Below are 26,933 nucleotides of genomic sequence, written 5' to 3'. Positions count from 1 at the left end.
CAACCTGTAGTAAGTTGACCAACCTGTAATAAGTTGATCAACTTGTAGTAAGTTGACCAACCTGTAGTAAGTTGACCAACCTGTAGTAAGTTGATCAACCTGTAATAAGTTGATCAACCTGTAGTAAGTTGACCAACCTGTAGTAAGTTGACCAACCTGTAATAAGTTGACCAACCTGTAATAAGTTGACCAACCTGTAGTAAGTTGATCAACCTGTAATAAGTTGACCAACCTGTAGTAAGTTGATCAACCTGTAATAAGTTGATCAACCTGTAGTAAGTTGACCAACCTGTAGTAAGTTGATCAACCTGTAATAAGTTGACCAACCTGTAGTAAGTTGATCAACCTGTAATAAGTTGACCAACCTGTTGTAAGTTGATCAACCTGTAATAAGTTGACCAACCCGTAGTAAGTTGACCAACCTGTAGTAAGTTGACCAACCTGTAGTAAGTTGATCAACCTGTAGTAAGTTGATCAACCTGTTTCTGTCTGTAGGGATCTGTGGCAGTTGAGGGCGGAGTTTTCCCGTTTCTCCTCCTCTCTCCTGTCCAGCTGTGACTCTGTCTCCTCCTCCCTGAGGCTCAGCACTCCTCCCATCAAACCCTCCTCCCCTATGCCTCCCCCTCTTCTCCCCTCTGACCTCCCTCCCCCTTCCTCCTCTCCTCCTCTGTCCTCCACCCTGGTCCTCCCTCCTCCGGACTCCTTGCTGTCCGTTCCTCCTCACATCTCCTCCTCCACCCTGGGAACCTTCACCTTGGGAGAGCTGGAGCACCACGAGGAGGAGCAGAGGAGGTGGGAGGAGAAGGAGCGAGAGCTTTCAGAACTGAAGCTTCTTCATGAGAGAGAAATGTTACAGCTGAATGAACGGTGAACATTCATCAGTTTTTATTTTTAATGTGTTTCTACAAACTGTGTCATATATTTTATTTTATTCTGTAAACATTAGTTTCTATATGTTGTGAACTGTCTCACTCACTGAGTCTTACAGCCTGTCTGTCTCTCTCAGGGTTGCGGAGCTGTCTCACTCACTGCAGGCTGTCGACAGTCAGAGGGAGAGAGAGGTAGAGAGACATAGAGAAACAGAGAGAAGCCTGCAGTCTGTCAGTCAGGCTGTGATCAAACTGGTGAGTCTGGAGCTTTATATTAGATCCTCACGGGTCAGAGGTCAGAGGTCAGTGTGTGTGTGTTGTGTCTTCAGTCCAGAGTCCTCAGCAGCAGCAGCAGCAGGTCTCTGTGCGTCCCCTCAGACAGCGTCCTGGATCTGTCCTCCCTGCTGTCGGTCCTGTCTCACACTGAGAGTGCCCTGCAGTGGAGACACGAGGAACTGCAGGTCAGTCACACAGCAGGAACTCTTTCTACTGCAGGTCAGAGGTCACGGAGGGGTTGATTATAATATGATGTGTGTGTGTGTGTGCGCGTCAGGGGGCGGAGCTATCTCTGCGGCGGCTCGGCGAGGAGAAATCGGCTCTGCAGCTCCGACTGAAACAGCTGGAGGACGACAACCAGCAGCTGCACACGCACACGCAACACACACAGCTGGAGCTCACACACACTCTGGACACACTGAGCAGGTACACACACACACACACACACACACACACACACACACACACACACTCTGGACACACTGAGCAGGTACACACACACACTCACACACACGCACACACACACTCACGCACACACACACACACACACTCTCACACACTCACACACACACACACACACACGAACACACACACACACACCACACACACACACACACACACACACACACTCTCACACACTCACATACACTCTCACACACTTATTTCAAAATAAAACAGGAAGCTGTGTGTGTGTGTGTGTGTGTGTGTGTGTGTGTGTGTGTGTGTGTGTGTGTGTCTCTCTCAGGGAGCGTGAGACGTCGTCCTCGCTGCGTCTGAAGGTGGAGGAGGTGGAGAGGAGGGAGGAGGAGGTGAAGAGAGAGAACGACAGGCTGAGGAGGGAGAGAGACAGACATGAGGAGAGAAACAGACAGCTGGAGACAGAGACACACAGACGGTTCGTCAGACGTCTTCATTATTGATTATTGTTCACAGCTGATTAAAAGCTGTAATGTTGCTTATAAACTGTTATTATATCTTTATATAAAGTTATTGTTTTAATTGTTTAATCCATTCACTTTCTTCTGCTTTATCCAGGCTGTGTTTAATGATGAGTCAACAGAATAACATCATTTATTCATCTGTGATATAAATGTCAATACATTAATACAGATGCTGAATAATTGTAGTTTGTCATTATATTGAGTTTTAACCTTTATTCATGATAAAAAGTGAACCTTATTGTTATTTCTGTGTTCTCTCTGGTGAACCAGTATAACGCCTCCTGCAGCTCCAGTTCGCTCTCAGAAAGTGAAGCGATGTCTCGCTGCAGTTTAATCAGATGTTGAACTGGTTTTGTTTCAGAGTTGAAACTGAGCTGCTGGAGAACGTCCAGCTGACTGAGAGAGAGACTCTGCACCGTTTGGAGATCCACACTCTGAAGGTGAAACATCCATTCTTCCTTTCATTCTTCTTCCTGTGAATCTTTCTCATGCTGATCTTTGTCCTCCTGTAGGGGGCGCTGGAGAGGCAGCAGTTGGACGGACAGAGAGCAGAAGAAGAGGCTGCAGACGCCAGAGACGCCCTGCAGAAGGTTTAATAAAATATTCTGAACGCAGCCTCTTCCTCTCTTTATAAACTACTGTATATAATGACTGTGTCTCCCTCTGTCTCCCCCCTGCAGTCCAGGGAGTGTGTGTTGCATCTCTCGTCCTCTGAGTGTGTGTTGAAGCGGGAGGTGGAGGAAGGGCGGGACGCTCTGGACAAAATGGCCGCCCTGACATCGGCTCTGGCCTCAGACAAGAGAGACCTGAACAAACAGCTGCTTCAGGTACCACTGCTCGCCCTACCACTCTCTCTCTCTCTGTGTGTCAGTGCCTGGCTCAGAGGCTCCTGGGCAGTTCATCACAATGTTTATATGTGTGTGTGTGTGTGTGTGTGTGTGTGTTTGCAGCTGGAGTGTGAGCTGTCAGACAGCCAATCACAGCTGCAGGCTCTGAGGTCAGAGGTCAGTTCTCTGCAGAGGGAGGTCAAAACCCTCAAACTGGACTGCAGCCAGCTCAGGTGAGTTTAGTTTCCACAACACGCTTGTACCCGAACCCTTAATCCCAAATATAAACCTTTAATCCAGAATATAAACCTTTAATCCAGAATATAAACCTTTAATCCCAAAAACAAACCTTTAATCCAGAATATAATTTTTTAATCCAGAATATAAACCTTTAATCCAGTATATAAACACTTAAATCCAGAATATAAACCCTTTACTCCAGAATATGAACACTTTAATCCAGAATATAAACACTTTAGTCCAGAATATAAACCTTTAATCCAGAATATAAACACTTAAATCCAGAATATATACCTTTAATCCAGAATATAAACCTTTAATCCAGAATATAAACACTTAAATCCAGAATATAAACACTTAAATCCAGAATATGAACACTTTAATCCAGAATATATACCTTTAATCCAGAATATAATTTTTTAATCCAGAATATAAATGTTTAATCCAGAATATAAACATTTAATCCAGAATATAAACACTTTAATCCAGAATATAAACACTTAAATCCAGATTATAAACCTTTAATCCCAAATATAAACCTTTAATCCAGAATATAAACACTTAAATCCAGATTATAAACCTTTAATCCCAAATATAAACCTTTAATCCAGAATATAAACCTTTAATCCACAATATAAACTTTTAATCCAGAATATAAACACTTAAATCCAGAATATAAACACTTAAATCCAGAATATAAACACTTAAATCCAGAATATGAACACTTAAATCCAGAATATATACCTTTAATCCAGAATATAATTTTTTAATCCAGAATATAAATGTTTAATCCAGAATATAAACATTTAATCCAGAATATAAACACTTTAATCCAGAATATAAACACTTAAATCCAGATTATAAACCTTTAATCCCAAATATAAACCTTTAATCCAGAATATAAACACTTAAATCCAGATTATAAACCTTTAATCCCAAATATAAACCTTTAATCCAGAATATAAACCTTTAATCCACAATATAAACTTTTAATCCAGAATATAAACACTTAAATCCAGAATATAAACACTTAAATCCAGAATATGAACACTTTAATCCAGAATATATACCTTTAATCCAGAATATAATTTTTTAATCCAGAATATAAATGTTTAATCCAGAATATAAACATTTAATCCAGAATATAAACACTTTAATCCAGAATATAAACACTTAAATCCAGATTATGAACCTTTAATCCCAAATATAAACCTTTAATCCAGAATATAAACACTTAAATCCAGATTATAAACCTTTAATCCCAAATATAAACCTTTAATCCAGAATATAAACACTTAAATCCAGATTATAAACCTTTAATCCCAAATATAAACCTTTAATCCAGAATATAATTTTTTAATCCAGAATATATACCTTTAATCCAGAATATAAACTTTTAATCCAGAATATAAACCTTTAATCCAGAATATAAACCTTTAATCCAGAATACAAACTTTTAATCCAGAATATAATTTTTTAATCCAGAATATAAACCTTTAATCCAGAATACAAACCTTTAATCCAGAATATAATTTTTTAATCCAGAAAATAAACCTTTAATCTAGAATCTTAACTTTTAATCCAGAATATAAACACTTAAATCCAGAATATGAACACTTTAATCCAGAATATATACCTTTAATCCAGAATATAATTTTTAATCCAGAATATAAATGTTTAAACCAGAATATAAACCTTTAATCCCAAATATAAACCTTTAATCCAGAATATAAACACTTTACTCCAGAATATGAACACTTTAATCCAGAATATAAACACTTTAATCCAGAATATAAACCTTTAATCCAGAATATAAACCCTTAAATCCAGAATATAAACACTTTAATCCAGAATATAAACACTTTAATCCAGAATATGAACACTTTAATCCAGAATATAAACCCTTAAATCCAGAATATAAACACTTTAATCCAGAATATAAACACTTTAATCCTCAGTAATGTTTCCTGTCCTGTTCAGAGTGCAGAGAGAGGTGGAGGCCAACATCGTCCGTCAGCTGAGAGAAAGAGAGACAGAGACGGAGAGATTAATGGAGGGGAATGAGAGACAGTTGGTGCTCCTCACGGAGGAGAGAGAGAGGGATGGGGGTCAGCTGGAGGAGGTAAAGAGGAGGAGGTGCCAGTCATGTGACGGTGATACACCTGTATGGTGTGTTATATATGATGTGTGTGTGTGTGTGGTCCTCAGCTGTCCTCCCAGCATGCCTCAGTTTGCGGGGAGCTGAAGGAGGTGCAGGAGCAGCTGCGCCAGGCGGTGGAGGAGGTGAGGAGGAGAGACAGGCAGCAGGAGGAGCAGCAGAGGGAGAACAGGAGGTTGCAGGAGGAGCAGGACAGTGTGCAGAGACACAGGCAGCAGCTGGAGGAGGAGCTGCAGGAGCTCAGGTACAGACTCACCTGAACAACAGTTTATTATCACAATGCTAGTTTCTGTTGACGCATTAATGGTAAAACCTATTATGTGTTAGCATCGAGCTAACAGTTATTTAATATATAACATATACTGTACACTCTCTCTCTCTCTCTCTCTCTCTCTCTCTCTCTCTCTGGTGTGCAGGTCTCTGTCTATGTCTCTCCACCAGCAGCTCAGCCAGCAGCAGAAGCAGCTCTCACAGGCAGAAGTGGACAGATGTCAGCTGACCACACACATACACACTCTGCAGCAGTCCAAAGAAACCCTGCAGGGTCAGTATCACATCTGGACTGCATCTGGACTGCATCTGGACTGCAGGAGGCGCTGTGGTTGCTCCTTTAATATCAGTAATGTTATTAATATGAATATCTGTTTCCTGTCTGAAGGGGAGATCCTGTGTCTGAGAGGAGAGCTGGAGGGAGCATCGGCCGGGAGAGAAGACGAGAGAGGGAGGAGCAGCGAGGAGGAGAGGGAGACGCTGATGGAGGAGATGGAGAAGCTGTTGGAGGAGCTGAGGAGGAGGAGGGAAGAAGAAGAAGAGGAGTGGAGGGAGGAGAGGGAGGCCTGGCAGAGAGAGAGGGAGGCCCTGAGCGCGGAGCTGGGGACAAGGGATGGAGAGGTGGAGGCACTGAGGAGGCGCCTAGAGGGACTCACGGAGGAGAAGGAGGAGAGACAAAGAGAGGTGGAGAGACTGACGGAGGAAGTGACGGAGAGGGAGGCGCAAATCAGCCGCATGGTGGAGGAGATACAGCTGACGGAGAGACTGCAGGAGGAGGTGAAGAGGACGAAGATCAGGATGAGAGAGGAGGAGGTGAAGAGAGAGGAGGAGATCGAGGCGCTCTGTGACCGGATGGAGAGATTGGAAAGAGAGAAGGAGGAGAGAAAGGAGGAGATGGACAGACTGAGGAGCAAGTCAGAGAAGGAGGTGGAGAGATGGAGGAAGAGGGTGGAGGAGGTAGAGGAGGAGAATAATAGACTGAGAAAAGAAACCTCCAAACTTAAGGAGGACAGAGAGGAGGATAAACTGCAGGACGAAGAGGACGAAAGGAGGAGGAGAAGGGAGGAGGAGGTGGACAGACTGAGGAGCGAGTCAGAGAAGGAGGTGGAGCGATGGAGAAAGAGGGTGGAGGAGGTGGAAGAGGAGGTTAACAGATTAAGAAAAGAAACCTCCAAACTAGAGGAGGAAAGGAGAGAGAAGGAGAAACTGCAAGACAAGGAGTTGGAAATGAGGAGGAGAAGGGAGGAGGAGGTGGAACGACTGAGGAGTGAAGCGAGGATAGCGGAAGAGGAGGAGGACAGACTGCTGGAGAAGGTGGGGGAGGTGGAGCTCTTGAGGGTGAGGCTGAATGTGGCCACGGAGGAGTGTGAGGAGATGAAGGAGGAGGTGGAGCGGAGGGAGCGCAGCCTGGAGCGACAGATGAGCGCCGTGAGGGAGAGGGAGGAGGAGGTAGAGGAGCTGAAGGAGCGACTGAGACTGGTAACAGAGCGAGAGGAGGAGGGAGCGAGGGAGCATCAGGAGGCGAACGACAAACTGAAGCAGAAGGAGGCGAAGGTGGAGCAGCTGGAGGAGCTGCTGAAAGAAACCCGGGTGCTCCTTCACAAAGAGAGGAAGGAGGGAGGAGAAAAAGACAACAGGATCTCCTCCCTGGCCAGGGAGCTGCAGGAGGCTCAGGCCGAAAGCGAGGGAGCGAGGAGGAGAGCCAGAGTGAAGGAGGAGGTCCAGGACCGCCTTGAGGAGGAGGTGAAGGAGTGGAGGGAGAAGGCGGAGCTGAGCGTGAGAGAGGCAGCAAAGCTCAGCCATATCCTGAAGGAGCGAGAGGAGGAGGCGCAGCAGCTGAGAGACACTCTGGAGGAGAAAGAAGAGGAGGGGAGAGAGAGGGAGGTGCTGAGGAGAACAGAGCTGGAGAGGAGGCGGAGGCTGGAAGAGAAAGTGAGGGAGGTGGAGGAGGAGCGGGAGGAAGAAAGGGAAGCACTGAGGAGAGCCAGGGAGGAAAGGAGGAGGTTGGAGGACAGATGGGAAGAGATGGAACAGGAGGTGCAGAAGCTGAGGAGCACAGAGGAGGAAAAGAGGAGGCTAGAAGATAAACTGGTGGAGACAGAGGAGGGAAGGAAGGGAGAGGAGGAGGTGCTGAGGGGGGTGAGGGAGGACAAGAGGAGGCTGGAGGAGGAGCTAATAGAGAGGGAGAAAGAAATGGAGGAACAGAGGGAGATACTGAGGAGTAAAGAGGAGGAGAAAAGGAGACTAGAGGATGAACTGAGGGAGTTGAAAGAGGAGCGAGGGAGACTAATGGAGGCTGAGAGAGGTCAGCACCTCCTGTTGGAGGAGAAAGGGAGGTCCAGAGAGAGAGAGGAGGCAGGACTGTCTATGGAGCTGAGGAGGAGGGAGAGGGAGGTGACAGCGCTCAGAGAGGAGGTACAGAGGGAGAGGGATAAGACACAGGAGGAGCTGAGGAGGAGGAGAGAGGAGGTGTCTGTACTTAGAGAGGAGGTATTAAGGGAACAAAGGAAGAAGGAGGAGGCACAGGAGGAGTTAACAAAGAGGAGAGAAGAGGTGACAGCTCTAGGAGAGGAGATGCAGAATGAGCGGAGGAGCAGGGAGGAGGCCCAGGAGGAGCTGAGGCAGAGGGAGGAGGTACAGGAGGAGCTGAGGAGGAGCGAGAGGGAAGTGTCGGTACTTAGAGAGGAGGTACAAAAGGAACAAAGGGAGAAGGAGGAGATGCATGAGGAGCTGATGAAGAGGAGAGAAGAGGTGACAGCTCTCAGAGAGGAGGTGCAGAATGAGCGGAGGAGCAGGGCAGAGGTCCAGGAGGAGCTGAGGCAGAGGGAGGAGGTACAGGAGGAGCTGAGGAGGAGCGAGAGGGAAGTGTCGGTACTTAGAGAGGAGGTACAAAAGGAACAAAGGGAGAAGGAGGAGATGCATGAGGAGCTGATGAAGAGGAGAGAAGAGGTGACAGCTCTCAGAGAGGAGGTGCAGAATGAACGGAGGAGCAGGGCAGAGGTCCAGGAGGAGCTGAGGCAGAGGGAGGAGGTACAGGAGGAGCTGAGGAGGAGCCAGAGGGAAGTGTCGGTACTTAGAGAGGAGGTACAAAAGGAACAAAGGGAGAAGGAGGAGATGCATGAGGAGCTGATGAAGAGGAGAGAAGAGGTGACAGCTCTCAGAGAGGAGGTGCAGAATGAGCGGAGGCAGAGGGGGAAGCTACAGGATGAGCTGAGGAGGACCAAGAATGAGCTGACAGTCGTCACAGAGGAGGTGCAGAAGGAAGAGCAGGAGCACGTACAGGAGAAGTTAATGAGGACAGAGAAGGAGGTGACGGCTCTCAGAGAGGAGGTGAAAAGGGTACAAAGGGATAAGAAGGAGGCACAGGAGGAGTTAATAAAGGGGAGAGAAGAGGTGACAGCTCTCAGAGAGGAGGTGCAGAATGAGTGGAGGCAGATGGAGGAGATGCAGGAGGAGCTGAGAAGGACCAAGAACGAGCTGACAGTCCTTACTGGGGAGGTGCAGAAGGAGGAAAGGGAGAAGGAAGAGGTACAGGAGAAGTTAATTAGGACAGAAAAAGAGGTGACGGCTCTCAGAGAGGAGGTGCAGAAGGAGGAGCTGGAGCAGGAGCAGGTACAGGAGAACTAATGCTAATGCTAATGCTAGCTGAACCACAGCAGAATATTAGCATGTTGACATTTAGCTTGTAGCGCTGCGTGTTAGCGTGTTAGCATGTGAACGGTCTGTTGCAGGTGTCTGATCTGAGCCGCTGCAGGGAGCGAGCGAGGCAGGAGGTGAAGGAGAAGGAGGAGGAGAAGCAGCAGATGAGGGAGGGTCTGAGGGCGGCGCTGGAGGAGATGACCAAGCTGAAACTGCTCCTGCAGGTACAGCGCCTCCTGCTGGAGCTCTGAGAGAGGAGCTGTTAGTGGATCCATTAGATCAGTTTGTTTACTCCTCCTCATTTTCCACCTCCTGCTGTTTAGGAGAGCCACACAGAGGGGGAGCGCCTGAGGAGCGCTTTGAAGGAGAAGAAAGAGGAGGTGGAGAGGTTCAGAGAGGAGAACCTGCGGACAGCGAGGGAGGAGGTGATACGAGACAGCGAGGAGGTGGAGAAGGAGAGAGGAGAGGTGGAGGAGCTGAGAGCCAGAGCCAAGGCTCTGGAGAGGAGGAGGAGGGAGATGATGGAGGAGCTAGCGGAGGCTCGACAGGCGAAGGAGAAGGCGGAGGAGCAGTGGAGGAGCAAAGTGGAAGAGATGGAGGAGGAGCAGGAGGCGAAGCTGAAGGCTCTGTTGAGAGAAATCCAGACGCTGAAGGAGAGGGAGGAGGAGACACTGAAGGAGTGGAGGTCCAGGGTGGAGGAGGCGAGGAGGGAGGTGGAGGAGCAGAAAACACGGCTCTCCTCACTGACTGCTGAGAAAGAGGAGGAGAGAGAGGAGATGGACGGACAGAAGAGGAGAAACCAAGAGACAGACGACGAGGAGAGAGGAGGAGGAGAGGTGAGTGGGAGGAGGAGGGGAGGAGAGGTAAGTGGGAGGAGGAGGAGAGGTGAGTGGGAGGAGGAGGGGAGGAGAGGTAAGTGGGAGGAGGAGGAGAGGTGAGTGGGAGGAGGAGGAGGATTTTCTGTCCATCAAATATAAGAAAAACACCTTCTAATGTTTAATTATTGTTTCCTAAGGAGGAGCAGGAGGAGAAAGAAGAGATGAAGAGGCTGCTGAGGGAGAGAGAAGCTGAGGTAAAAGCAGTAATGAACTCCCTCCACAGTTTATGAGATATATATTGTATATTATGGGATATATTAATATTAATATATAAAAACATTAGGAACAGCTTGTTTACAGACAGTAATGTTGTTGTTGTTGTTGTTGTTGTTGTTGTTGTTGTTGTGCTGAAGGTGTACGCTCTGACTCAGAGGACAGAGGAGTTGGAGAAGGACCGGGATCGAGTCCGATTGGCTCTGGAGCAAACTGAGGCTGCTATGATTGGCTATCGGGAGAGAGCCCACCAACAGGAGCAGAGCGCGGGGGCGGGGCCTAACTCAGAGCAGGTCAGTGCGTCTCTGCTGACTCCTCATGTTCATCCTCCTCCTCTGTCTGTCTGTCTGTCTCTCTGACTGACTGTCTGTCTGCAGGCGGTGGCAGACAGACTCGGGGTCCTGCAGCGTCTGGTGGCTGAACTGGAGCTGGAACAGAAACAACTGAAGAAGAAAATCTCTCATCAGGAAAATCAGAAAGAAAAACTGAAGAGAGACAGAAACACTCTGAGAGACACACTGAGACAGGTAGTCCATAAAGACACAGTGTATACTGATCAATAATCAATAAAGATACAGTGTATACTGATCAATAATCAATAAAGATACAGTGTATACTGATCAATTATCAATAAAGACACAGTGTATACTGATCAATAATCAATAAAGACACAGTGTATACTGATCAATAATCAATAAAGATACAGTGTATACTGATCAATAATCAATAAAGACACAGTGTATACTGATCAATTATCAATAAAGACACAGTGTATACTGATCAATTATCAATAAAGACACAGTGTATACTGATCAACCTCCACTGTCTCTGTGTGTTTGTTGTTGTTGTTGTTGTTGTTGTCTCAGGTGGAGGAGGAGCGTTGGAGCTTCAGACAGCAGCTGACTGACAGCAGATCCGCAGACACCACAGAAGAAGAAGAACGCCTGAAGAGCAGAGTGAAGGAGCTGGAGGACCAGGTGAGCTCACCACAGAAGAAGAGCGTCAGCTGTTATTGAGCCGTCAGGTGGGTGCTGATGATGTCACTGTCTCCTCCCCTCAGGTGAGTCAGCTGCGGCTCTCATTGGCTGTCGACCAGCAGCAGAGGGCGGAGTTTATCCAGCAGTCCTCCAGGAACAGCCAATGGCTGCTCTCTCTGAGGCACGACCTCGCCGACTCGCTGGACGCCGTCACGCGCCGTCCGGTCCCGTCCGTCCTGGAGACCGAGACGCAGCGATTGGACCGCAGCCTGAGGGAGGAGGAGCTTAGGATGTCCCTGAGCCAATCGTAACGCCTGAAAGATAAAAACTGTGAACTGACCAAAACCATCTGCAGCCTGTCGCCATGGAAACGGCTCAGGTGTTAGAGAGCTGCCTTGTGATTGGCTGTTGGGGTCTGAACAGAAACTGAACACAGTTATTAAAGTTACTGCACTCACAGACCAGCTCGGATAAGCTGATTGATTACTGACACATTATTGATCCGTTCTGTGTCCACCAAATGTTTGCGGACTTATTTATTGTCTGTTTGTATTTATATTGTATTTTAATTTCTGTCAGACCTCTGAGCCACAATGCACTACATTTCCCATGATCCTTCGGTCTGAGCTTATGTGAGGGTCAGAGGTCACAATGTGTGAAGTTCAATAAAAAACAAAGTTTTAATTGTAAGGATTCTTCTTCTTATTATTTTAGTAACAAATGAATCTCATATTTGGAGACTTTCCCGTGCTCGAAAACTCATGAAACCCGGCGCACATGTCAGTCGTGGCGACTGTAGTATTTTCTTGGGGTCCACTATGAACATGGCAAAATAACATAATAATAAACTGTACCATCCGGGGACCCTTTCACCGATATGCATATAAATCGGCACACATGTAGATCTTATCCAGATGAACAAAAAAAGGAAAGAGGGATTTGTCATAATGAATTGAATTGAATTAATGCCATATCTCAGTTTGATCACTTTTATATTTGATGATTGATTTCCTCACTACAGCTGCTCCACAAGTTCACCTCTTTAACACAAGGGATTTCTGATATCAGTCCTTAAAGCTGCAGATTCCTCTCAAATCATTCAGACTTTCTCTCATTTCAAACAACTTTTGGACTCTTTCAGCTCGTCATTAGTTTCTGACTTTATACCTGATCTGTGCTGTTCATTTAACAAACAGCTGAGTTGGTTCTTGATCAGTAGTTTAGTTTACTCTTCTTATGTCTCTCTGTTCAAATGTAAAAATCTGATTAGTGTTTGTTTTATATGAGTTTCTCCAAACGAGCACACAGTCAGTGATGTATGGAAGTAGAAGTGAACAATACAAAGTGGAGAATGAAGCTGGATTTAACTAATCCTTCATTTTATACAGTGATGGCTCCATTTGGACAGTTTTGCTTTGACATCATTTAGATGTGGTTTCCAGCATCATTTATTATCTAGAATCATCCCAAAACTTTGATTTCTTTTGATTTCAACCTGACTTATCAAAGTCCACGATGACCAAAGATGATGAATTTAGTTTGTTCCAATCAAAGCCACTCTTTACACCTTGGAACTATTTTTACTCAGATGCTGAATTTGATCCTGAAAGACTCTTGTTTGACATTTGAACACATTGTTTCTTCACAGAAACAAAAGTTTTAAGACAACAAAGTTCAGTTTTAGACTCAAAGTTGAATATTTGTTCACACTTTAATATTTGAGTCATAAAAACACTTTCCCTCTAACTGTGCTTTCAAAAAGAAGAAGATTTGAAAAACAAGCAGCCACATTTGATCCTAAAAATGTTCATTTTTCTCAGAGTTATGGAAGAAGATCAATTCTTTCTATCATTTCTTTCATCTCTACGTCTGCAGGCTGCACATTACCCTCACACATGATCCCTTCATCCCAGCATCCTTTGCTCTTCTCTTCCTTCAGCCTCCTCTTCCTCCTCTATTACAGTAAACACATCAGGTTGGTACTAACTAACATCAGCTGTGTGTGATCCTGTACAGACTGAACTATCTGGTCAACAGTGAGAAGTTTGTCTCTCCCTCCTACAGAGGACACAGAGACACTGAGGAACCAGAGCTGAACCAGAACCAGAACCCAGGATAAAGAGGTTCAGTGAATGTGGTGTTGAAGGTGTGGAGGTGGATCAGTGTGTCAGAGGAGACTGTGTAGAAGGACAGAGTGCCAGCAGGACAGTCCACATACACTGCTACTCTAGAGGAGGAGGAGGAGGAGATGGACGTTTCTCTGTTATTGTGCCAGACAGAGTAACCATCATCATCAGAGCAGAACAGACTCCAGGACTGATCATTCCTTCCAAACACACAGTCTCTACTGTATCCTCTCCTCCTGATTCCTCTGTAACTCACTGATATAGAAACCTCTCCTCTCCACTCGACCTCCCAGTAACAGCGACCAGTCAGACCATTTGTACACAGCAGCTGAGACCAGTAGTCAAATCTGTCTGGATGATCAGGATATGACTGATCCTCCTCCATTAATGTCATCTTCCTGTTGTTGTCAGACAGTTTGATCTTCCTGTGTACTGTGTTTGTGTCGACTGTGAGTTCACAGGAATCTGATGGAGAGAACAAGACACAATACAGCTGCAGTTATTGATCTATCATCTGATCATTGATTGACACTTTGATGATGACATCAGAGCTGTGAATGAGTGATGTCACAGTGTGAAGATGGTTGAATGTGTGCTGCTTTGTTTTCACACTTACACTTCCTCAGACCTGGTCTCAACCATCGGACTCCAGCAGGCTCCACCCTGAAAGGAGGAGGGGGGTCAGAGCAGCATGGAAACATGGACATTACATCGCTCTCATACACAGAGCTTATTCTCTACAAATGGACTTACATCTTCACATGGAGCACTTATTATTAATCAGCTGATAGTCTTTCAGTTCAGTGGAGCTTCTTCTGATTGGCCGATGGCTACAGCTCATTGTTTTCACTTATTGATGATATTAGGGCTGCAACAACTAATCGATTAAATCGATTATAAAAATAGTTGGCGATTAATTTAGTCATCGATTCGTTGGATCTATGTTATGTGCATGCGCTGAATGCGCTGCGGCAACGTCTCAGGTGGTGGCAGTAAGTTGTTTTTGGTCGCAATAGGCATTCACGAGTTCAGCACGCCAGCTCTTTTGTTTGAGTATCCCTCTGTTGCAGCTCGGAGCTGATAATGTGTCAGTCTCCGGCAGATTTGACACTGTTTTGATGGAGAAAACGCACGGTTACCAATTTCGAAATAAACGTAACGGACAGAAATATATCCGGTTCGTTTCATAATGGATCAATGTAGCAGGGCCACCAATAAAGCTATTTAAATCTATTTAGGTTGGAGAGACACTCTAGTATAACTAACATTATGGAGTTGCTGGAATATATCTTGCTATTATTCAGAGGCAGTCAAAAGTGAATCCTTTATTACTTTACAACAGAAACTTGAAAAAGATCTGATCCAGTTCTGATCTGATTAGTTGTTTGAAAGAACATGGTACAAGAAGACCAGTACGCTGTTTTTTGAATAAAATACTGGAAAGGATAGAAATTTAGTTTTTGTCTTTTTATCCGATTAATAAACGATTAATCAAAGTAATAATCGATGATCAAATTAGTTGTTAGTTGCAGCCCTAGATGATATATTATTATCAGTATTATATTTGTTACGTGTGCATGTTTTGCCTCTGCTCTCTTGTGTCCTGCTCCAGGTACCGCCCTCCCCATCTGACTGGTCAGGCACACCTGCAGCACCACAGCAATCAGGTGGATTGCTATAAAGCTGCAGGGACGAGAGCAGATGGGGCCAGTGGGCAAAGGTGCCAGATAGTGTTGTGGTGCTGTCGGTCGTGAATCAGAGCTGTTTGGTGCTCTTCATGTTATTATTACTCCCTCAGTGGAGGGATAGTGTTATCCATAGTTATTGGTTGGATCATTGGTTTGTTTAGTTTAAATGTTTTTTCACTTCCTTTCTAATTTGTACTTCATCTTTCTATTGTGCTTCTATTGTGTCATCTATTTACTCTGTTAATCTCTTCCTCTCTCTTTCTGCACTCATTCATGTCCCATTAATGCATGTTACTAACTTCACTTCTTCCCCAGAATTCTTGTGCTTTTCTCGTCTTGCAGGTTCTCATTGATCCTGGTGGAGCCTCCTGTCATGGTCCTGTTTGACTGTGCACCTGTCTGGCTGTCTGTCTCTGTCTCTGTCTCTGTCTCTCTCTCTCTCTCTCTCTCTCTCTGTCTCTCTCTCTCTCTCTCTCTCTCTCTCACCCCAACTGGTCGAGGCAGACGACCACCCACCTAGAGCCGAAGGATCGAACAGAAACTAACATTCATACACCGATGCACGGCATCGGGAGCAATTTGGGGTTCAGTATCTTGCTCAAGAATACTTCGACATGTGGCACCAGGAGCCGGGGATCGAATACACAACCTTCCGATTAACGACCCGCTCTGCCTCTGAGCCACAGCCCCCCCTTTCCCCTGGACACCACAAATGGGGACGTAACAATATTGATGATGATCATAAAGTTCAGACTCAGTTTCCTCTACCACTCAGTCAGTAAATGAAATGATTAAACCTGCATCAACTGATTTCTTTGTCCACTTGGGGTTCAGATTATAAAGTAGTTGTGTCTAATGTAACCAGGTTGAAAGTATATCTTTATTTTGTTTGTTTGAAACAAAGTCCTGACAAATATCGAAGAATCTGTGTTTGATGAAGTTTATAACATGTTTTCTACATTTGAACTGAAGTGTTAATACCTGTAATGTCACTTTAAGAGTCTGTGCTTTGCTAACTAGTTCACACTGTGAACAGATTAGAGCTCAAACTGGCCGTGTGATCAGGTCTCTGTCCTCTAAAGCTGTTCTAGTCAATGAATTAATATCAGATTATGATATTGATTTACTGTCTTACAGAGACCTGGCTGTGCCACGAAGACTATGTTAGCCTAAATGAATATGAATATAGTTACTATTATAATTGTCCATTGTTGTTGTCATTGTCATCATTTCCTTTATGTTCATAATCATCATCAGTCATTTCAATTAGTAGAGTTGCTGAGCACCTTTATCTCTAACCTTCTCTACCATCCATCCTCTCTGTCTGTCTCTCTGTCTGTCTGTCTGTCTGTCTGTCTGTCTGTGTGTCTCTCTCTTTCTCTCTTTCTCTCTCTCTCTCTCTCTCTGTCATGGCAGAAAAGGCAGTTTTTCCTTGCCCTTGTCTCCAAGGTCTGGCTCATGGTGGTACTGTTGGGTCTCTGTAAATAATGTTATAAAGAGTTCGGTCTAGACCTGCTCTATTTGAAAAGTGTCCTGAGATAACTTCTGTTATGAATTGGCGCTAGTAGTTTAGGTAATGCCTTTAGTTTTCCTGGACTAAAAGGTAAAACACGCTGATGGCAGATGACATCCATCAAAATATCCCAAACTATTTATGATATGAGCCCACAAACCTGCAGCGTGACAACACTGACAAATATCAACCCGCCATGATGCTCAGCAACCCATCAGGATAAACCACTGTCCTATTTTCCTATTTTCCATTGTTAAAACAAGACATCGGTCCACAAAAACACAAATTTAATCACCTTTCCTCTGTCACCTGACTACTACTACTATATTGATCCACCTCATACCTGAGAGTGTCCAGTCTCCAGTGTGGATCCTCCAGTCCAGCAGACAGCTTTGTTGCTGAGTCTCCTGGATGATTGTAGCTCAGGTCCAGCTCTCTCAGATGGGAGGGGTTGGAGCTCAGAGCTGAGACCAGAGAAGCACAACCTTCCTCTGTGATCAGACAGCCTGACAGCCTGCAAACACACAGAACAACACATTACATAATAAACATGTTCAAGGAAAGAGACACAAACTAACTAAACAAACAAGGTTTTGAGACAATGTTAGGAAGATTACAATTGTATCCATCAACATAATTCAGGTTTAAAGTGGTTATCAGTTGAACAGGTTGACGAATCCTGACCTGAGAGTTTCCACTTTACAGTGTGGACTCTTCAGTCCAGCCGACAGCAGCTTCAGTCCTGAATCCTGCAGGTCGTTGTTACTCAGGTCCAGCTCTCTCAGACTAGAGGACTGGGAGCTGAGAACTGAAGACAGAGCTTCACAGCTTCTCTCTGAGAGGTTACAGTCACTCAGTCTGAAGAAAAATTAGTAATGAAGAAGTTTGAACATTTGTTCCTCATCACTTTAATATAATGTTCTTAATGTATCTAGAAATCAATCCACTTACAGAGCTTTGTTGGAGGCTTTGACCACTGGCAGCAGCCTCAGAAGAACCTCCTCTGAAGCAGAGTATTTCTTCAGGTCAAACACATCCAGATCTTTTCCTGATGACAGTAAGATGAAGCCCAGAGCTGACCACTGAGCAGGAGACAGTTTATCTGTGGAGAGACTTCCTGAACTCAGGGACTGTTGGATCTCCTCCACTAGAGAACGATCATTCAGTTCATTCAGACAGTGGAACAGATTGATGCTTCTCTCTGCAGAGGGAGTCTCTTCGATCTTCTTCTTGATGTAGTGGACTGTTTCCTGATTGGTCTGTGGGCTACTTCCTGTCTGTGTCAGCAGACCTTGTAGGAGATTCTGATTGGTCTGCAGTGAAAGACCCAGGAGGAAGCGGAGGAACAAGTCCAGGTGTCCTTGTTGACTCTCTAAGGCCTTGTCCACAGCACTCAGGGAGAGATTTGTTAGTTTAGGTTTGTCTCTGATGACTTTAGACAACCGGGATGTTGTTTGTTGTTCTGCCAGCAGATTGACTCCAGAGCTGATGAATGTCAGATGGACATGAAGAGCAGCCAGAAACTCCTGAACACTCAGATGGACAAAGCAGAAGACCTTGTCCTGGTACAGTCCTCTCTCCTCTTTAAAGATCTGTGTGAACACTCCTGAGTACACTGAGGCTGCTCTGATATCGATGCCACACTCTGTCAGGTCTGATTCATAGAAGATCAGGTTGCCTTTCTGCAGCTGCTCAAAAGCCAGTTTTCCCAGAGACTCAATCATCTTCCTGCTCTCTGGACTCCAGTGTGGATCTGTCTCAGCTCCTCCATCATATTTGATCTTCTTCACTTTGGACTGAACCACCAGAAAGTGAATGTACATCTCAGTCAGGGTCTTGGGCAGCTCTCCTCCCTCTCTGGTCTTCAACACATCCTCCAGAACTGTAGCAGTGATCCAGCAGAAGACTGGGATGTGGCACATGATGTGGACGCTTCGTGATGTCTTGATGTGGGAGATGATTCTGTTGACCTGCTTCTTGTTTCTGAACCTCTTCCTGAAGTACTCCTCTTTCTGTGGGTCAGTGAACCCTCTGACCTCTGTCACTATGTTAACACACCAAGGAGGGATCTGATTGGCTGCTGCAGGTCGTGAGGTTATCCAGAGGCGAGCAGAGGGAAGCAGGTTCCCCCTGATGAGGTTTGTCAGCAGCACATCCACTGAGGTTGACTCTGTAACATCAGTCAGGATCTCAGTGTTGTGGAAGTCCAGAGGAAGTCGACACTCATCCAGACCGTCAAAGATGAACACAACCTGGAACTCTTCAAACCTGCAGATTCCTGCTTCTTTGGTTTCAGTAAAGAAGTGATGAACAAGTTCCACCAAGCTGTACTTTTTCTCTTTCAGCACATTCAGCTCTCTGAAAGTGAATGGAAATGTGAACTGTATGTCCTGGTTGGCTTTGTCTTCAGCCCAGTCCAGAGTGAACTTCTGTGTTAAGACTGTTTTCCCAATGCCAGCCACTCCCTTTGTCATCACTGTTCTGATTGGTCGATCTCTTCCAGGCGAGAGTTTAAAGAGGTCTTCTTGTCTGATTGTTGTTTCTGGTCTGTCTGGTTTCCTGGATGCTGTTTCAATCTGTCTGACCTCATGTTCATCATTGACCTCTGCAGTCCCTCCCTCTGTGATGTAGAGCTCTGTGTAGATCTGGTTCAGAAGGGTTGGGTTTCCTGCTTTAGCGATCCCCTCAAACACACACTGGAACTTCTTCTTCAGGTTAGATTTAAGTCCACGCTGACAAACTCCAACAATATGTTCTTAATGAAGACACAGAAAATATGATCATTAAGTGATTGATAAACAAAATATGACAATTCCATTCCCCTAAAGCAGAAAAATGTTCAGCTCAGATAGAAAATATCTATTTTGTTTCTCCGTGAGACCAAAGGTTGTGGGGCTAACTTATTGCCAACAGTCATTTCAATGACGGGAAGTAGTTGTTGCCCACATCCAAGCGCACCGATTTTGCTCTGCCGCATTTCACTGTGTTAAACTGCTGGTGGCACACACCTGGCAGCAGTTTTCACTATTGAAAACATGTTTTCTGTAAACCCTTGGGCAGGTAGGTGGCGGTGTGAAACCTTCCTTTAAAACAATACTTCACAAATTGCCATAACATTTACATTTATAAACTACTGAAAAAGAAGTTAGCAACACATCAGCCAGAAGAAAGGGAGTGGTCTCTATTTGTATGTTTAAATAAAATATGATTCTTTTTGAAATTTGTAATACAATGAATTATCATGGCATTGTTATCCATTTTTTTTTATGAGTTGTGACCAATTTTGGCTTTAAAGGATGAGTATGTGAATATATTTTGGTCCGTCTGTTGAGACATCAGTAAACGTCTCGTTTATCCAGCGAGTTAAATCTTTAGAGAAATCCTCTTACTGCTCTGCAGACGGTCAGCCAGCTCCTCCTGCTTCATTCTCCTCAGGAAGTGCACTGTGATCTTCAGAAATGCCTCTCTGCTTCTCTTCCTCTGCTCTTCATCCTCACTGTCCAACACCTCCTCATCCTCCCTTTGACTCTCTAAGCATTCTGGGTAATCTGAACTCAGAACCTTCTGGATCTTCTTCAGCTCGTTCTTCACAAAAGTGACAATGTTGTCCTCCAGCAGCTGGAACAGAATATTATATGAATGACTCAATCAAAGTCAAATCATGGAAGCAGACATCAGATCCATGTTGGACAGAATGACAATCCACTGGTCTAAAAAGTGCAGCATGGAGATTATTGTGAACACAATAGATGTAAAAGTAGTTGTTGTCCATGTACAGACCATAAATATGGAGTCCAGGTGTGTTTGATGCTGCTGGGCAGACTGACCACTGGGAACCTCTGAGCTCTCCTGGTCCACTCTGTGGAGGAATCATGAAGAATGAGCTCACATTATGTCTGTCCACACAGAGACAAACACAAGGTAAAGGTCCATGAAGTGATATTTGGATGTGAACAGTGAATCTGATGACTCCCTGTAGTGGTAAAGGTTTACTAGTCCTGCTGATCCCACTGAGAATCAACAGCTCAGTTTGGTTCAGTCCCAACAGCTCTCACCAACCCCTCCATATAGCTCTCCCTCCCTCACTGTACACTGCTGAAGTGCCCTGGAGCAAGGCACCTAGAGCCTCCAGCTGCTCCAGTGGAGCTGCTCAGTGTCTGCTTGTATCAGACTGGTTGTACTGGGCAGCTCCCAGTGTGAATGTGTTTGACTGTGTGAGTGTGAGGCAGCTGCTGCTGAAAGAGTGTTGATGCTCAGAGAACTTCATCTGAGTCAGTAAAGGTTGAAAAACTGGAGATTTCACAACTGAGAGTCTGATAAAAACACATCAGTTTATTTTACCATCAGTTTGAAATCCTCACCTTTGATCAACAGAGTGGCGGCCATCTTTGAAGGATATAGGACAACCCTTAGAACGACCACTCTTCATGGACACACAGCTGGTTTCAGGTTTTTTCCTCCTGATAGAAAAACAGGATCAGTTCTGCACAGCACCCACAACACACTGAGACAGAACCAGTGACTGAATACACCGACTGTACACAGTGTATTTGTACCCAGAGAGTTCTTGGTTAGGATTTCTATAAAGTCAGTGTTTGATTTAGACATGTTTCACTGTGTATTTTAAAGCTGTATTCAGTGCAGTGTGCAGTATAGGCAGGGAAATGATGGAGTGGAGTGACCATATCGGTCCAATTAGGATAGAAAGAGGAACAGATGGGTAGTCAAAGCAGTGAGTTTCTATAAACTGCTGCAACTATTTGTTCACTGTGAAACTGAGGCTGTTGTCAATTGACACAAACCATTACCGTCCATTAAAAGACATTTTAAAACATTTAAAAATAGAGATTTCATTAAAACACATAATTTTATTTTCACCATCAGTTTGAAATCCTCACCTTTGATCAACAGAGTAGCGGCCATCTTTGAAGTTTATAGGACGACCCATAGAGTCATCACTCTTCATGGACACACAGCTGGGTTCAGGTTCAGGACAGTCTGGTCTCTGATGGATCCTGATAGAAAGAAATTCATTAAAGCTCACATATTCAGAAACATTGTCCCTGAATCAAAGACTTTGTGAAATGATGTATAATTTGAAATGTTTGAATACAGGGCTGGACAATAAGAACAATGTCTTCAATTACTGACATTATGGACGTGTTACTGAACACAATTTACTGATGTCACACACTTCAACACACTGTCTGAATTCCATATAATTAAAGTGAGAGCAGCTACAACATCTAACCAGCGAGCAATCAGCTCCCAGTCCAGTCCAGAAGAGCAGAATGTGGAACTGGTCAGACTGGAATGAATCAGGACAAACATCAGCAGTGAGCAACATGAGGAAGGAAATCTGCTCTGATTGATTCAAACACATGTTACTGTTACATTTCTCATTATGAAGCTGAATGTTTCTCCTGATACTGATTTGAGATCAGATTGTCCAGCCCTGTTTGAATACTGACAACTACGTACTTTAGCTCAGATAAATGTCTTTGTTTCAAATGGAGAATCAAAGCCTTTGTGACATGGAGAAGAGTCATGGACAGTTAGAGATCCTCATCTCACCTCTGAGCTTTGGTCCTTGTGTCATGTTCCCCACACAGAGTGCTTTTAGAGGGAGGGACTCCCTCCTCTCTGTCCTCACACTGATTCATAGCAGAGCCCACACCTTCACACAGACACAGCAACCTGCTGGGAGAGATCACACATTATTTCCCATCATTCCTCTCAGTCACATGACAAACACACACAGCTCTGATTGGAGGGATTAGTCGACTCGCAGCAACGTGAACTCAGAAATGTTGAATCGGTATGGAGAATATTTCAACAGATACTACAGTAGCGGTTTTGGGAGTTGCTGAGGATGATGGATAAAATTTTGACGTTTACAAAATACAAAATTGCACTTTAAATAATTTAATAATATTTGAACTCCAGGTTCACTGATTTTGAGGTTATTTATATGCATAATACATTGAAACTGCAGTTTAGGAAGCTCTTTGTCATTGATGTTCAGATAATTATTTAAATTTCTGCTGGTGTTCTTTTGCTGTGCAGCATTTCTCATTGACCTGTGTCTCTGCAGCTGTGGTTATGCAATAAGCAAATAATCTCAGAATTGGCGAAAAAATATTCAAACATCAGTGACGAATGATGATGAAATGTTGCTAATTATGCTAACTGACCAACATATGTAAGTTAGCATCTGTCAGTGTGTAAATGCTGGAGATGCAGACTGTATATTTCTAACACACAATAGCACAATAGGACTCTACTGGCTGATATAAACGGCTCATTCAGCTCAATACTAAATCCACTCATCTGACAGTTTCCATGCAGAGTAGAAATGTTGTTGGCACTTTGAGCTGCAGTATCTAAGAAATGACATTCACAATGCTCTTTAGTCTGTGGGGTTGGTTGAAGACTAGAGGAATACACTTCATGTTGCTGTTTCACTTCTATTTGACTGACTTTGAAAAGCTCCTCAACAGTTGAAATGTTGCTCTTTTTCCAAGTCTACTATATCCAGTCAGAGCATGCAGTGGCAGCTAGTCCAATAATCCAAAATCAATCCTGTTACCTTGGCAGCTGCTGCTGAATTCACATCCACATCAGCTCCCAGAGACTTTCTACCCATCTGTAGAGGAAACACTGAGAGCAGAGCTGAAAGCATCAGTCCAATCACTGATCAGCACTGAGAACTCATCATCACTCATTCATCCTTTACATCAGTGGTTCCCAACCTGGGCCATCTAATGTCATTGCTGCTTCAACAGCATCAAGTGATCCTCCTGTCGCCTCCACCTCAGAAGAACCCAGTGATGCAGCATCAGGAATAAAGGCGCGCTATCACTTGTTTACAGTTTTTATTTTGTAGGTAGTTAGATTTTATACTTTGTGAGGGCTATTTATATTACATTTCTTGTATTATTTATTTTGTAATTTATTATTTTCTTGTTAACTGTTTTGATGGAAGGGGGGCACCACCTAAAATCTTGCCTACGACGCCAAATTGGTTAGGGCCGGGCCTGCTTTGAACAGTGACACACTGACAGTAAGATGGAGGAAACTCTTCCTCCATGTTGGTTCTCAGTTGACTGTTAGTAGAGTTTTCTGCTCTTTCTGCTGAACTAAACTAACAAGATGAACAAAGAGTCATTGAGGAGTCAAACAGTGAAAAGTGTCTCTTACTAACCTTCACATGGACAGAAGAAGAAGCTGCGACAGGACGAGCTCACAAAGTGAAAGTAAACTGTGGACAGGAAGTGGCTGTGACATCACGGTTGTCAGGGCAACGGAAGGTGTGGGGGAGGGAAGTGAGATAAGACTGAGGGAGTGTCTCCAGAGAGAGACTGGGAGCTTCAACTACATTGTGCTGATAATACTTCTGTAAGTGAGGAACTGTTTTAATGCAGCACTTTAAGTTGTAATGGAGTATTTCTGTAGTGTAGTATCACTACTTTTACTATTCTCAGCTTTGAACTGTTGGTCAGACAACATTGTGTCACTGTGGGCTCTGGATGATTGTAACGGGCATTTCTCAATATTTACATATATTTTAGATTAATGACAATAATATAGTCACAGTCCTTCCTCAATAGTTGAAATCAGCTCCACCTGAGCAGCTACAACAGCCAAATACAGCAGAAATAATAATCTAATGATAGAATATAATAGTGTAACAGCTGTAGTTCCTTACTCCCCCCAGGGTGTCCTGACTCCATCCTGTGTTCCTCTAATCCAAGTCTACAGGAGGACGGACTGGTCCCTGAGGCCTCTGGTTACTGGTTGAGGGTCAGTCCCCATACTGGGGTCAGAGGCCCGACCCTCCACCACAGGGAGCTTTAAACCTGCCGTGTCGTGGGGTCAATCTCTGTGTTCAACCCCAGAGGAGAAGGCCTCCAGCTTGGTTTGGACTCACGTGTTGATCCCACTCTCTATGATCTCTTCTAACCTCTGACACTCTCCAGTTTAAAGGATATCACACATACAGAAAGGCAGTTCTCAACATCTGTGACCTCTGTACAATGAACATATACAGATATCAAATCACAATCAGAATCAGAATTGTGTTTATTGCCAAGTAGGTTTTTATACCTACGAGGAATGTGTCCCGGTGCAATTAGTGCATAAAATATAAAAATACAAATATACAAATCACACAAATTTGCTTTTTTGGGGACAGGGATGATGGTGGATGCTTTGAAGCGGGCTGGCACATGACATGAGTTGTTGAAGATGTCTGTGAACATCTTAGATGTATATCATCTTAAATCAGATTGTACACAGTCCAATCAGCTGATCAGTAATCAATACTCCCATTATTAAAGCATCAATCAACCTGATCAGCCTTCAGCAGTTAGCTAGTGTTTCTGTAGTGGAGACTAAACGTTAACAATGATCCATATCAGCAGTTTGAATCCAACTAAAAGCTCCCTGCACCAAACTCCCTTTAAGAAATATCACATTTTAACAATTCCTAACGTGTTCGTAACAACACGTAACTCTAGAAACACGAGCTAAAGGCCGTCATATGTCCACAGTCTGACTGTCAATACAGGATCAATATCATCCATAAAGACACAGTGTATACTGATCAATATCATCCATAAAGATACAGTGTATACTGATCAATATCATCAATAAAGATACAGTGTGTACTGATCAATATCATCCATAAAGATACAGTGTATACTGATCAATATCATCAATAAAGATACAGTGTGTACTGATCAATATCATCCATAAAGATACAGTGTATACTGATCAATATCATCCATAAAGATACAGTGTATACTGATCAATATCATCCATAAAGACACAGGGTATACTGATCAACCTCCACTGTCTCTGTTTGTTTGTTGTTGTTGTTGTTGTTGTTGTTGTCTCAGGTGGAGGAGGAGCGTTGGAGCTTCAGACAGCAGCTGACTGACAGCAGATCCGCAGACACCACAGAAGAACGCCTGAAGAGCAGAGTGAAGGAGCTGGAGGACCAGGTGAGCTCACCACAGAAGAAGAGCGTCAGCTGTTATTGAGCCGTCAGGTGGATGCTGATGATGTCACTGTCTCCTCCCCTCAGGTGAGTCAGCTGCAGCTCTCATTGGCTGTCGACCAGCAGCAGAGGGCGGAGTTTATCCAGCAGTCCTCCAGGAACAGCCAATGGCTGCTCTCTCTGAGGCACGACCTCGCCGACTCGCTGGACGCCGTCACGCGCCGTCCGGTCCCGTCCGTCCTGGAGACCGAGACGCAGCGATTGGACCGCAGTCTGAGGGAGGAGGAGCTTAGGATGTCCCTGAGCCAATCGTAACGCCTGAAAGATAAAAACTGTGAACTGACCAAAACCAGCTGCAGCCTGTCGCCATGGAAACGGCTCAGGTGTTAGAGAGCTGCCTTGTGATTGGCTGTTGGGGTCTGAACAGAAACTGAACACAGTTATTAAAGTTACTGCACTCACAGACCAGCTCGGATAAGCTGATTGATTACTGACACATTATTGATCCGTTCTGTGTCCACCAAATGTTTGCGGACTTATTTATTGTCTGTTTGTATTTATATTGTATTTTATTTCTGTCAGACCTCTGAGCCACAATGCACTACATTTCCCATAATCCTTCGGTCTGAGCTTATGTGAGACAGTGGAGGTCAGTAAACACATCTTCAGTAATATTAATAACAAACACTTTATTTTGGTGTTTCTTTGTGTTTAAGTGGTAATTGTTGAAGGATAAATGATTAACTGTTAATTAATTTCACTCTCTGCCCCACATTGAAGCATTTTAGTGGCCATGTGTCTCACATTTAACGCTGGTTGACTTTTCCAACAAATGTTCACTCTTCAGGACACAAAGTTAAATTAAAATCAACTGATAAATGTTTGCAGATTGAAGCAGCTGAACACTGACATAGGGAGCAATACAAATTCATTAAAAACAATACATTTCACTATAATTGTAGCTGTATGATTATCCTCTGTCCATTATATATACAGTCCATGGTACCTTCAGAAACCTGGAGAATCTCCTAAACTCCTGATTTATTTAGCTACAGCCTGTCAGTCTGGAGTTTTAACTTGTTTCAGTGGAAGTGGATCTGGTTCTGACCTTCACTCTGACCATCAGTGGAGTTCAGGCTAAAGATTCTGGAGTTCACTACTGTCAGCACGGTCTTTTAAAGAACTCAAATCAGGCACTGCTGGGATTCAAACCCAGGATCTCCTATTTACTAGACAGGCACTTTAACCAACTAAGCCGCAGTGCCAGTTGTTGCTAAAACAATTCAATTCAATTCAATTTTATTTGTATAGCGCCAA

General features: G+C 44.3%; 2 protein-coding genes and 1 non-coding gene across 9 annotated transcripts in view; 1 reads left to right on the top strand and 2 right to left on the bottom strand.

Moving 5' to 3' along the window:
- Positions 1-11,978, top strand: part of si:dkey-230p4.1 (trichohyalin) — a 19,337-nt gene extending 7,359 nt beyond the window's left edge. The window contains exons 9-28 of the mRNA XM_051402830.1: positions 496-867; positions 1,007-1,124; positions 1,199-1,330; positions 1,423-1,571; positions 1,891-2,040; positions 2,448-2,526; positions 2,599-2,676; positions 2,767-2,913; positions 3,037-3,146; positions 5,134-5,275; positions 5,362-5,555; positions 5,728-5,855; positions 5,970-9,193; positions 9,313-9,444; positions 9,544-10,056; positions 10,236-10,292; positions 10,452-10,604; positions 10,689-10,838; positions 11,178-11,288; positions 11,372-11,978. Coding sequence (XP_051258790.1) covers positions 496-867; positions 1,007-1,124; positions 1,199-1,330; positions 1,423-1,571; positions 1,891-2,040; positions 2,448-2,526; positions 2,599-2,676; positions 2,767-2,913; positions 3,037-3,146; positions 5,134-5,275; positions 5,362-5,555; positions 5,728-5,855; positions 5,970-9,193; positions 9,313-9,444; positions 9,544-10,056; positions 10,236-10,292; positions 10,452-10,604; positions 10,689-10,838; positions 11,178-11,288; positions 11,372-11,599 — 6,367 coding nt within the window. The 3' untranslated portion in view covers positions 11,600-11,978. The remainder of the gene's footprint in view (positions 1-495; positions 868-1,006; positions 1,125-1,198; positions 1,331-1,422; positions 1,572-1,890; positions 2,041-2,447; positions 2,527-2,598; positions 2,677-2,766; positions 2,914-3,036; positions 3,147-5,133; positions 5,276-5,361; positions 5,556-5,727; positions 5,856-5,969; positions 9,194-9,312; positions 9,445-9,543; positions 10,057-10,235; positions 10,293-10,451; positions 10,605-10,688; positions 10,839-11,177; positions 11,289-11,371) is intronic.
- A 1,002-nt stretch (positions 11,979-12,980) lies between these two features.
- On the bottom strand, positions 12,981-23,890 carry LOC127365110 (NLR family CARD domain-containing protein 3-like). 7 transcript variants are annotated; one of them, XM_051402844.1, is made up of 12 exons: positions 23,820-23,887; positions 23,205-23,275; positions 22,190-22,315; positions 21,514-21,630; positions 20,977-21,075; positions 20,396-20,474; positions 20,005-20,233; positions 17,567-19,370; positions 17,300-17,473; positions 16,959-17,129; positions 14,031-14,077; positions 12,981-13,879 (listed from the first exon to the last, which is right to left on the bottom strand). In XM_051402844.1, exons 3-12 carry the CDS (start codon positions 22,276-22,278, stop codon positions 13,347-13,349), a joined length of 3,342 nt encoding a protein of 1,113 aa, XP_051258804.1. In that variant the 5' UTR covers positions 22,279-22,315; positions 23,205-23,275; positions 23,820-23,887; the 3' UTR covers positions 12,981-13,346. The 7 variants fall into 7 exon arrangements, with proteins under 7 accessions (XP_051258804.1, XP_051258806.1, XP_051258805.1 ...); XM_051402846.1 differs by having other exon boundaries at positions 22,190-22,312; positions 23,820-23,884; XM_051402845.1 differs by lacking the exon at positions 23,205-23,275 and having other exon boundaries at positions 23,820-23,890.
- Positions 23,891-26,807: 2,917 nt separating this feature from the next.
- Positions 26,808-26,881, bottom strand: trnat-agu (transfer RNA threonine (anticodon AGU)). Its single transcript has one exon. It is a non-coding gene; the product is annotated as a tRNA-Thr (tRNA).
- Positions 26,882-26,933: the final 52 nt, after the last annotated feature.

This window comes from Dicentrarchus labrax, unplaced genomic scaffold (genome assembly GCF_905237075.1).
Source record: "Dicentrarchus labrax unplaced genomic scaffold, dlabrax2021, whole genome shotgun sequence".
NCBI lineage: Eukaryota > Metazoa > Chordata > Actinopteri > Moronidae > Dicentrarchus > Dicentrarchus labrax.
The sequence above is the reverse complement of the archived record's forward strand: the minus strand, read 5'-3'. Positions and strand labels throughout refer to the sequence as shown.

Bases quoted from the DNA above. Each gene is read 5' to 3' on its own strand.
- LOC127365110 (XM_051402845.1), bottom strand. From the start codon at position 22,278: ATGAATCAGTGTGAGGACAGAGAGGAGGGAGTCCCTCCCTCTAAAAGC. The intron at 14,078-16,958 runs GTATGAGGTGGA...TCCTCCTTTCAG, and splicing joins TGGAGACTGGACACTCTCAG to GGTGGAGCCTGCTGGAGTCC. The intron at 13,880-14,030 runs GTAAGTGTGAAA...TCTCTCCATCAG, and splicing joins GAGACCAGGTCTGAGGAAGT to ATTCCTGTGAACTCACAGTC.